At 35.8% G+C, this 12,674-nt stretch overlaps 1 protein-coding gene across 2 annotated transcripts in view; it reads right to left on the bottom strand.

Moving 5' to 3' along the window:
- The window catches only part of COL21A1 (collagen type XXI alpha 1 chain), an 86,391-nt gene that overhangs the window by 35,758 nt on the left and 37,959 nt on the right, over nt 1-12,674 (bottom strand). For both annotated transcript variants that reach the window (XM_009279729.1, XM_019472185.1), the window contains one exon: nt 12,067-12,120. In XM_009279729.1, coding sequence (XP_009278004.1) covers nt 12,067-12,120 — 54 coding nt within the window. The remainder of the gene's footprint in view (nt 1-12,066; nt 12,121-12,674) is intronic.

Below are 12,674 nucleotides of genomic sequence, written 5' to 3'. Positions count from 1 at the left end.
CCCAGGATGCTCTTGGCCTTCTTGGCCGCCTGGGCACACTGCCGGCTCATGTTCAGCCGGCTGTCGACCAACACCCCCAGGTCCTTTTCCGACAGGCAGCTTTCCAGCCACTCTTCCCCAAGCCTGTAGCGCTGCATGGGGTTGTTGTGACCCAAGTGCAGGACCCGGCACTTGGCCTTGTTGAATCTCATACAATTGGCCTTGGCCCATCGATCCAGCCTGTCCAGGTCCCTCTGCAGAGCCTTCCTACCTTCAAGCAGATCAACACTCCTGCCCAAGTTGGTGTCACCTGCAAACTTATTGAGGGTGCACTTGACCCCCTCATCCAGATCACTAACAAAGATATTAAACAGAACTGGCCCCAGTACTGAGCCCTAACTGAGCATGACCCTAACTGAGCATACTACACAAGGATAATGCAATACTATTGATCATGAAGGACACATGGAAGAAGCGTAACAAGAAACTAGTTACTTTGACAGCCCAGCTACCTCTTGAACTCAAAAATAACAAAGAAGCCCTGCTTTAAGCTGTTTGCTAGTTTTTCTCTTCCACGTTTTCTGGAAGGGTTCAATTCAACTAACTTTAATCTAAAAATCTGAACTGTCTAAGCCAGTTAAAAGAAACAGGCAACTTCAGAAGAAAATGACCCCTTCTATTTGAGACAAGTATTTCATGATGGGATGAATAAACCTATGGAGATATTAGTGTCATATCAGAGAACCATAACACAGAGATGGACTAAATATGGCTACTTGACTATATGAGGTGAAATGAAAACCATTCTGGATAATTATCAGAGTATAGACTGTAGATTAGATGCCCAGATGCAGCAGTTAGAGCCCTGAAGGACTTACCAGCTAGATTGCTTCATATCACTACCCTGACCACAGTTCTCAAGGAGGCTGTAACTCAGACCTTCTGAGGACATAGGTACAGCAAATTTTTTCTCTGGCTTGTCCCATATGTTGAAGAAGAATGATAACTAGCAAAAAAACTGGCTACCCTGTTACTACCCTGTTGAAGTTGGTTCCGAAGGAGGAAATTTTGGTAATCCTCTTTCCACTTGTGGTTAACTCACCATAAACATGTTGAGAAGCACAGAACAGAACAGCAATATGTAAATGAAATCAACTGAAATAATAAATATTTACGGCTGCTACTTTCTAACTGAGTGTCTTCTTCATTCATAGCCTACTGCCTATGTTTGGTTTCTAAGTATAGCAATCATCTGAGAGAAGTTTCTGTTTGGCCTCCAGAGTCACTGGAAACTCCAGCAGATATTTACCTAAGTTGTAAAACAAAATGCTAATTCCTAGTGTTCATAGTGTATTAGGAAAGTAAGATAGAAATATTTAGGGGATGTGTTAAAGGCATTCAGATGTCTCTTCTTTTGATTATTCTCTAGCATGAACATTAACAGAGACATAATTCATACCAAGGAGAGGGCGCTTTCCCTAGAAACCTGAAACACCACGTCCCTGTGCTCTGTGGAGCAGCATTTGAATACATCTAGGAATTCGTCCTTGAGCCATGCAACTAAGATTCAAATCACACTTTATATTACTGTTATGTGAAAATGCAATGATACAAACCAGTGACAATTGATAATGTGTGTGCCTAAAAATGAAATATAAAATTGCACACAGAAACAGAAGTTGCACTGTGAAGCATTAGCTCCTATAGCATTGCCCATGACTACGTGGAATTACCAATGTACAGTTTAAAAAGCTTGATCTGAATTTTGCATTTATACACTATAAATGGGGGGGAAAAAACCTACATACATTCTGCTTTTATTCACCATAAGTGATAATCTTAGAGCTAAAAATTCATTGTCTGACAAATATTTAAAGATTCAAAACATTTCCATTTTGCAGCATATGTTAAAACAATGCCAAAAAATCCAGATCCATCTGGATTTTCTGTAGCTTGCTTCTGAGACCTGACAAAATGAAAAACCACAGTAAGCACAGTGTTTAGTGACTTGCCACTTAGGACAGGCACATATTAATTACATATTCATGCATTTCCCAGTCTAACATAGTCTAACATACATGACACTTTCTGTGTGATTGAACACAGCTGCTGAGCAGTAATCTTGAACACAATTGCTGTGAATTACAGATGAAAGCAATGCAAAAATGACATTCTTATTTATAATCTGGTAAGTTAAATTAATTTATTCTATGCCTTGTATTTTTGCATAAAATCGACTGTCTAAATGACCATTTATTGTTACTAAAAATATTTTTAATTCTATTAGTATAGATACTAGAAACTGAGGTATTCCATATCCCACCTCTGTAGTATGTGTGAGAGCGGAAAATTAGCATAGACAAATATACAAATAATAAAGCTGGCATTGCTGCAAAATATTTAAACACAAAGAGAAAAAAATATCTTGCATATTACTTGTAACTCCTCTGCCACAATCCACAAATGGGATGTTTACTCCACTGGTTGTCAAATATTTTCTCCTTTACAAAAGAACTTTTTTTCATTTTTTGCTCTTTCTTACCAATAAACTGCAAAAATGTTACTTCAATGATTTCAAATACTTTGTCATATCATATTTTGGTTAAAAGGTGATGCATATATGACTAAATGAGGCCAAAATCATGTGATGATACTGCCACCCAATAGGGACCGTTGGGTACTTCGGCTGTCAGAAGTTCATTCAAATTTGTAAGTATTTCACTATGCATGTATTTATTTTTCTGATCCTAGGCATAATGTTTCTGTTGAGGAATATACAAAACCCATTTTGTTAAAGACATAATTTCCAATGTGTTATGTATATTACTGAAGGATTTGACAGTGTCTTGAAGTGTTCCTTGAAAACTGTGGGAGTTAAGAAGAAAACTGTAAGGCAAGAATAATGGAGAGATGTTGCTGTTTCAAGATTAATCAGCACACGTGGAACATTGCTTACTGGAAGTATAAACACCAACTTTCCTGGCACTAAAATGGCAGACGTCAGCCCAATACACAACATATACCAGTCCAAACATTTTCTTCAAGCATCTCCTACTTCAGAAAAGCCTTTCTTGGACGTTTGAAATTAGCACACAAGTTCAGGAATGCCCTAAGTATTATTATTGACATCAGGTGGATCCAAAAGAATGCAAATGAGTCCTTTTTTAAATATCACATATCAAAGGAAGTGAATGTTAATCACTTAAGGCATACCTATTCTATACGAGTTTTACTATATAACTTTCAAGATCTTTAGTGGTTTTTCTCTTCTTAGCGGGGTGAATTAACCCATTATGCCTGGAAAGTACTAGATCAGATCAAATGAGATTAAACACTTAAGCAAGCACATAGTTTAGCAAACTTACAGGGAAAGTAATGAATGATTAAAGAACTTCTAAACTTTCTAACTCAGATCAGCTACCCAGACAGAGCCAAACTGGATTTACACACACATACATACACAAACACACACACACAGAGATTATATAGTTTTAATTCTTTAAGCCAATTCCGCAATCAATCACATTTTTAACTGAGATTTGGGAGTAAAGAAATTTCTGAATAAGAATACAGGATCAATTTACAGTTGTGTGGATTTGTCCATTCAAATCCTCAAAAATCTCCACTTGATCAAGTCCAGTAATTTTTTAGAATGTCTTTTTTTCAGTTCAAGCAGTAGTTTATTAGCTAATACAATTGAAATTTATCTGTACATCATTTGCTCAAAATAACATAAAACAACTCATTAGAAATGCTTTTGAATTATAATCAGTTATAGTAAACTGACTTTTTCCCACTTAAAAATACATTAGAAGTCAAATTGTATAGCTATAATGTTCAAATACTGATAAACCATCTCTATAGAAAGGCCCACTGCAGTATTAATACTAAGAAAATCTAGTTTCTCGTACTCAGAAAAAAGGTAGTGATGTTTGTAAGCATGCACATATTGTGGTCTCTGCAACTGATGTGAAGGTCTCCAGTCTCCTAAATGCACAAGCATTTAAATGGGCGAACATTTATATGTACTTTTGAGTACTATTACCACAAGAGGGGATATGTGATGTGTACTGTATACATCCATACTGCCAAGCTGATTCACTCTTAGTTTCATGCCAGATCTCTAGATTCCATCTTAGCCAAGCTGAGAACATGACAGCTGAAGCTGCAGTAGGAAGTGAGTATGATCATTCCCTCAGTGGGAAAAACCACAGGTGGAACAACATGTGTCACAGCTCTTACTCTACAGACAGTATAAGCTTATGCCAAAGCACTTTATCTGGGAATTAAAGCTCACTTTCTAGTACAGATAACTAATAAGTATAATACCAAGTTTAAAGTCTCTACATGAAAATTTCCAATAAATACCCAAAATTATTTTAATGCATAGAAGAAATTACACTCTTCAGAAGAGTTTGTGGGTTTGTGTATAAACAGGACTAGTTCATCGGAATCACTCATGGAATACAAATAAATAAGCACTACCACTAATTTTGTGCTTAGAAGATAGTTACTAGACTCTTTAACAAAGCTGCACATTCAAGTGTTTGCTGCAGGACAATTCTTTCAGAATCACACTGTTTTAACAGATTTTTTAATTTATACAAGATTAACAAATTATTAAGAGACATTTTAACAAAGACATCTGTTTATGGTAATACTGCTCAGCAAGTCAGTAGGGAGATTTTAAATTGGTACAACATATTGGTCAGAGGTATTTCTATCACTATGTTTACAAATCAGCTGCAATGGAGGAGGAATGCTGGTATGTAACTTCTATCAGCACATGAATTAGTAAGAAAAGTGCCAGCGTAGCCATAAAAAGATCACTACAGCATACAAGCATAAAACAGACTACTCCGAGTACTGTTTATAACAATTTATAGCACACACCATTCATGACCATAATAAGCTTACAACTACAGCTCTGTTTGTATTTCCTTACATCTTTTAAGAAATTGCCTTTGTTAACATTGAATCTATTAAATAGTCTTAAAGAAATGGCAGCAAGGTATGCCACCTTTTCTGCACTTGATTTTCCAAAGTTATCAAATTGGAAATGGTACTAACTGAAAAAATCGAAAAATAATACTTTCCTAAGTCTCTGTAGGCAAAATAAAAATTTGCTATATAATTATAGAACATTAATATAATTAATGTAATTACATAGTATGTGAAGACAGAAATTTAAAAATTAGAAATCACGAGGAACAGACAGAAAGTGACAATTGGATGGGAGAGAACTGTTAGTTTTACAACTTAGAAAAGCCTGAAAAAATCGAAAAATAATACTTTCCTAAGTCTCTGTAGGCAAAATAAAAATTTGCTATATAATTATAGAACATTAATATAATTAATGTAATTACATAGTATGTGAAGACAGAAATTTAAAAATTAGAAATCACGAGGAACAGACAGAAAGTGACAATTGGATGGGAGAGAACTGTTAGTTTTACAACTTAGAAAAGCAGGCATTATTTTCCAAGTTGCATTAGGTCAGCAGGCCCAAGTTTACTACAGCATTTATTGTGGCCCCAGTCCAGACTGAATTCAATGGGAATCTTTCCATTGACTTCAATACGCTTTGGATCAGCAACTATGCTGTCATGTCTTACATCATTTTTGTCAACTGGGAATAACAGAGTAGTTTGGACTAGTCTGCCTGAAGTTCCAGAAGTCTTTAATTACCTGTTTCTTTACAGCACCATTCTCATATTTATCTTCTTAATAGCAATTAACTTTGCTCAAAATGTATGGAATGAATGTAGTTAAAATAACTCGTTGGGTTGCAAATAAAGTCTGTTAAAAATATAAACACCTAAAGTGGACCTAAAAGTTACAATTGACAGGAAAACCTGCATTCAGTCTAAAAAATGTGGTTAAGTTTACAGCAAGCACTGTGTAATTAAAGAACGATTATTGAAAGTATTGTGCTGTCAAAGCTGTCATCTCCCCCTTCCTCAAGTGGGAACAAGACTAACAACATCTGTTATAGTAGCTCCAGCAATCAGAAAGTCATCAGCAAGACTCTGCCCTGTCTACTCCAACAATTCAGAAATTAGAAGAAGAAATAAAGAAAAAATCACTAAAAAACTAATTCAACTAACCAAATCTACTTGTAAAGAAATAATGACGTATGGCATATGCCTACCAAAGTCTTACTGCATCAGCTGTTTATGTAGAAAAAAGTACCCCACCTGAATAACCATTTCACTTTATACATAAATGTATTTACAGGTCAAAGTCAGAATTTTCCACAAAGAAGTATTCTTTTGAGACCCACAAGACATCATTTGCGGAGCAAAAACTAGTCCTTACTTCCCTTTTGACTGTAACGCTGACACCTTTGAAAAGCAGGCCATCAGTGTTCAGAGTTCAGCTGCTACTATCGAGGCATCTCAGACTAGTGGAAAAGCATGAATATTAGATTTGAAGCTAAGAATTTTGGTAGACTCACACCAAGCAGTTTGCTGAGTCTCCTGATCAGTTTTCTCTTAAAGACTGACAGGAAATAATTTCTTCGAAATACATTACTTATAAAGAGAGCACTATTTTATAGCAGTGCCTACTTTAAGGCAATATAAAACTTGAATGAGTATTTAGTACTCTATGAAACATTTTCACAAGTATTAAATCCACACAAGACACGATCTTTTGAGCACCAAAAATACAACAGGATTTTTATGCTTTAATCTACTGAGAGATTAAAAATAGAAATACAACAATCAGACTAGATGCATTAAAAAATAAACTAAGTAACACTTTCAGAAAGAAAGATATTTTTCACAAGGCCTATTGCATAGATGTACTATAGAGATTTTAGGTTTGTTTCTAACTGAAGTATTTCATAACTCAGTATATAAATGCAGATATAAAATATAAATGTTGAGTAAATGGCATCTTATTAACTAAAACTGGTACAAACCAATTTAACATCAAGTGCATCAAGCAAAGCGTATCATTGTGATCACTGAAAAACACATTTGTGCATACATGTGGTATAAGTATTTCACTTCTACTTATCTCAGCCAGTGGTCATCATCTGTTTCAGTCAACACTAACACACTGTGCTGCTCCTGCTATTTGTGAAATAGGAACTGAAATAGGACTGACAAAGTATTCACACATGATGTTTCATTCTCAAATACGGCTGTTATGAGAAACAATTCTGCAAATACAGTTGATAAATATGACCACTAAAAGCACAAAATTTAAACTATTTTATTAAAGTTGAATGGTAGCTTTCCTCCTAAACAGACTAGCATAGCTCTTACACTCCACTCCCTATTGCAAAGGTTTTGACTGTGAATTTTAAATTTCCTTTCATGAATAGTTTGAAACAATTACCAAGTTTTCCATTATTCACAGTCCCATCCTATTCCACAGGTAACTGGCTACTTTCCCTCTCATATGGTCTACCTAACTTAACGAAGTTAAATGTACAGAAATCATATTAAAATTACTTTCTGATTCTGTTGTAGACTTGAAGGGGGATTTGAACACCCTAAAATTTGCACATCTCATCTAACTATATTAATCATCTTATAAAAGATGTTCCTCTTTACACACCATTCATTCATTTCGTATTTTGCACTCAAATATGCTGGTTGTGGTGTTAAAATTTCTCTCCTCAGTGATTCTCATGAGAAGGTACACATGGCTAGAGGCATAAAAGGGTGCAATTGAAGTGAAAGAAAATTTTGTTGCAGCAGGTAAATATAGGCAAAATATCATTTTTCAGAATGTCCTCCATTCTCAAAATAGTTGCTCATTTATATATGTCAGTTTATGAAATGACAGTGATCTGTGTAAAGCTGTACTGAAGAAGAAGAAAGTTCATTAGAATCAGCTACATTTACATTTTAATATGTAAATACCATTATTTCCTATATTATTATTCTGATTATTTCCTATATTATTATTATGATTGGCTGCCAGGCATTTGTTCCAAGAACAGGATCTCTAAGGAACATTGTCAGTATACAGATAACACAGTTGCTAGTAGTTCTGTGGTTTGTGTCTGGTTTTTTCATAGTTTCCTATGCAAAGAAAGACAAGAGAGGCAACACTGAACACAAGACTATTTAACAAGCCATCTTGCCCCAAGGTGTTGCATTCTAGGGGTTCCACTAAAGCCAATTTGTTCATAGGGAAGAGATCTGGAAAAGTGTATAGTAAGGGAGAGGAGGAAATATTACATGGCACACAGAAGAAAAAAAACACCAAAAAATATTTTGTTCTGCATACTACCATGTAACTAAGTCAGGAATTTTCTTTACTTGGTTCCTGTTTCTATTAATCTCAGCATGGCTATAGATGCGGTAGAATTACATTAACTATAGGTTTGCTTTCCAAATATACAGGCTACCTGGCTATACCAGTTTCTATGTTGTATTTTAAAGATTTCTGCTTTATGAAGAAAAATACAGCAAATTCTGTTGGAGATTTTTGTATCCTTAGTGTATCCTGAACACATTTCAAAAAGAATTCTGCTACCATACCCTAGCATAAAATGCACATTTTTCAGAGAATGCATTGATCTAGATCTGGCATTCCTGATGCAGTTATAAGAGATCAACAGACAAACCGGCAGTACAAATATAACAGTAGGAGTCAGGTCAGAAGCTGAAAGCCATGTTATGCTGCTATCGCTGGCACAAACGAGGCCACATCTGAGGTCTTGTGATGTGACCTAAATATTAAGGGCAAACTCCACCATTTTAAGTGTTTGCAGCTGTATTTCTGAAAAATATGATTTCTGGAGAGTAAACATGAGCAGTTGCAAATGTTCAGACATATTACTTGTGGCAGAACAGCACATGCTAGGCCTAGAAGAGTGCTATAAATGTCCTTCCAGCTTCACCCACAAGCACTCACTTCAGAGTTCCCATCTGCATGGACTGTAAACACAAGGAGAAGTCTAACACAGCTTCCACTGAAACCAAACTCTGACAAAACTCTATGTTAAAAAGGGCAGCCAGGCTGAAATTAAACTCAAATAAATCTTGATTTATTCTATCCTTTAGACAGTTGGCCCCTCAAAAAAACATAGTTATCAAAACAGCCTGTCATCAGTAAGATAGATGACTAGCCCTTAAACTACTCAAGTGACAGCATGGCCTATTTTTGTCATCAGTAAAATGAGCTTGATTACTAGCTTTACTAAATGCTATCTAAATTATTCTGTCCATACTGGCAAACGTTATTCTTACACAGAGTGGGTAGGATTGGGATGGCCTGGCTAACTTAAGTTCCAAATAGTACTATTGAGGGAAAACAACCACATCACTGGAATTATTTACTTAGCTTTACAACCTACTTTTTCCTGTTCATAAATTTGGGGATTCATAAGAGTAATAATATACCAGAAAGTATGTTGTCCAGAAAATAACCACACCTCTCAGAGGCTGGAGGCAATGGGAGGTCAGTTCAACTGTGCTCTTCATCCTAGACAGTTGCCTCTTAGATGTTGTCTCAAGATGCATTCATTTCGCAACCATGCTCTTTTTCTTTGCTAAAGCAAGAGGGATCATAAGATGGCTATTTTTAAAAAGACCAGCTTAACAAATTAGGCCATGTCTAACACCAGTGTGGCTGAACGGAAGAAGAAAGACTGTTTGCATGTATGTTTGTGTGGGTGGGGTATCCATGCAACCTGCTGAGCTGTCCCAGGGCTGCAATTGCATCTGGCTGGTTAATGGTATGGAGTCATACAGTTTCACCAGTATCATCCAAGGCCTGTCTTGAGCCTAGGCAGCCTATTTGGCTATCACAGGGAGGGCACAGCAGAGTTCAATCCCTCTCTCCCACACTAGTGCCCTAACTACTAGGGTATCTCGCCAGAGAAGATCACACTGAATTGCACAGAAGAGGAGCAGAGAGGAGGTGCTTACACATTATACATCAAATACACATTGGAAGAAACAATAAATTGCATAAGACATCCCTCACAGCCCCCACAATCCAGCCCACTTTCCATCGGATGAAAGCCAACTACCCTCTACTTGAACAGGGGAGCCCACATATCCCATGGCTGAGGACAGTTTTCATTTTGCACAGCCCAAGCACACACTTTTACCGCAAAGCTGCTCCACAGAAATGCCCTTCGCTCCTCCTCCAGGCTCTAAATAGATGGGGGCACCATGTTTGCACATGCAGTCTGGTGCTACACCAGTAATAGAGGCAGATGAGCAGGCATGACTAGGTGTCTTACATTTCCTGCTGGTTACTTTGAGGCAATTTCCTGGTCAGCATGTAGACTTTCTGCTCTTCAGAAGAACCTCCACTGATTATAAATGAAGGATATACTGCAATCTGGCTTGCCCTGTTAGGATTGTGTAAATCTTTTGTAGTTGTTTATATACTGGAAGTCTTCCTGTATATTATTTTATGGTGATTTTAAAAGACTTCTTAGTGATTTTAATGTCTTAAATCTGCCACTTCATTTCTCTGAAGCAAAAGTATGGGACTTAAGTGATGAGTTTACATTGCTGTTTAAAATGTTATATTGTGAGGCATTTATATTAATTTTAAACCAAAATGTGTTTCTTCAGTAGATATAGGTCAGACTTAACCAAAGCTATCAGATCAGAAAAAGAGCTGTTAAAGTATTAAATATTTAGTTTTCCCTAGGTCAGAAATGCCTTCTCCTTCCTATTTTTTAGATTAATTAAAAAAAAAATCACAATGACTAACTAATATTTTTTCTAAAAATGAAAAGAGACAAAACAAGGCTAGGGACAGTAACAGAAGTCTTGTTATTATCTCAACACATTTGCTATGGTGTACTAACTAACAATATACGTATTTTATGTTTTTTAATTAACATTCACTTTCAGTCTTTCTTACATCTGAAGATATCATAGATTGCAGAAGGTTAATTCATCTCACAGTTATTTGGGGCAGAAAAAGGAAAAAGTAAGGCCAAGTGAGGAATTATGTGTGTTCTTCACTTAAGCCAGCCAAGTGGGAAGAAAGTCTCTTGGGAATGACTGCCCAGTGTTTTGCAGTCTACTTAGAGTGTTTTGTGAGGTTTTGGTGTATATATAAAAAATTAAAATGAAAGAGCTTGAGAATTTTTCAGCTGGGAATGTTATTTCCATGTCCTTGTTATCAAAACTCTATCAGATTTCAGTACCATATAACAAATACTGCCTCTCGTTACATTCAATACCACAAAAATTTCTGAAAGTATAAAGCTGTATCTCCTTATCTTGCAATTCAAAATGTAATTCAGAATGCAATTCATGTGGAAGGCAGTGTTGCACCAACTGAGCTCCGATTACTGATGGTTTGAAGACAGCTGGCGCTTTTTCAGCACTCAAAGCTTTCAGCTATTTCTACAGATATCTTGGCTCCTCTGCTTCAAGCAAAGTCTGGTGGCTTTAAAGAGCCAAACCAGGAAACAAGGAGGACAAAGCCTAGCTATCTCACATAAAGAGGAGGAAAAATGAGCTGTCCTGAGGAGTTGTCCAAACACCAGTAGAGGAACAATGTCTTTAGAAACAAGCAAAACAAAAATGCAGCAGCATGTTCCCCAGCTAAGCAAGAAGAACAGAGATACAGATAACACGGACAGTGTAACAAGATGCAAGGAAGTAAAAGACCAATAAAACTGGACAAAGGAGAGAGGGAGGTAGACAGTGAAAAAATGAACTTTAAAAGTGCAATTAACAAGTATATGAAAGAACATATACCACGTTGCAGAAATGAGTTAAAAACACCCAGAATCTTTCCTTGTGTAAGTAACTATCAATATCTAACCATACCATCCTATCAATAGGAAAGAAGTCAACGAGACAATTTTATAACATATATACAAATTGGTATATAACAGCAATATAGTTAAGAATCTTTTCTTTTAAGGCATCTTTGACTTTAAAGGCTTGTTTATTTCTTTTACTAAATCCAAATTTAAAGATGAACACCAGAAAATAAAAAAGCACTTTTAGAAAAACGGATATATCGACCAATTCAAATCAACATGGAGGAAACATAAAGAAAAACAGCCATTAACTAAAAAAACCAAACCAAACCAAACCAAAACAAAACAGTACATAAGGATATGTCAGCAATTTAATCACTTACAGGCTCTCCCCGATGTCCTTCTAGGCCTGGAGATCCAGGCTGTCCAACTTCTCCCTTTAAAATAAAACAGACTGTTAAATACAATACTAAAAAAAAAGACCTTCCTTTGCATAATAAAAATAATTAATTCAAATAGTAAATCATTATTTTTAATATAAGTAAAATGTAAAACCAATACACATGATCAAGCCTTCATCAAACAAACATCTCTTAAAAATAGTTTTAAACACAGTAAGAAGTGTTGTCAATCCGATATTCCCTCATGCTGTGTCCAACAGACAGCTGTCAAACAGTTTGCAAAAAGAGATGAGAGAGAGACAACTGTCTTTTGAATCAGAACAGCAATTACTGGTTGAAGAAGCACATCAAACAGTAATAAATTGCTATTGTCTAATTGTTAGTACAACTAATAGTCTGAAAACTATTTCAAAGCACTCCAGAATACAGCAGTACCAGATATGATCAAATCTTTATGTCCTTACTCAAAATACGTATGATACCAAAAATATTCTGAAAATTTGAAGAATAATTCCAGAAATAAAAGCACATAAAACAAATGCAAAGAATAATTAATATATATATATATAAAAAAAAAAAATCTGGTAATA

This window comes from Aptenodytes forsteri, unplaced genomic scaffold (assembly GCF_000699145.1).
Source record: "Aptenodytes forsteri isolate BGI_AS27 unplaced genomic scaffold, ASM69914v1 Scaffold115, whole genome shotgun sequence".
NCBI classification, from domain to species: Eukaryota; Metazoa; Chordata; class Aves; order Sphenisciformes; family Spheniscidae; genus Aptenodytes; species Aptenodytes forsteri.
Note: the sequence above shows the minus strand (reverse complement) of the source record. Positions and strands in the feature narration are given on the sequence as shown.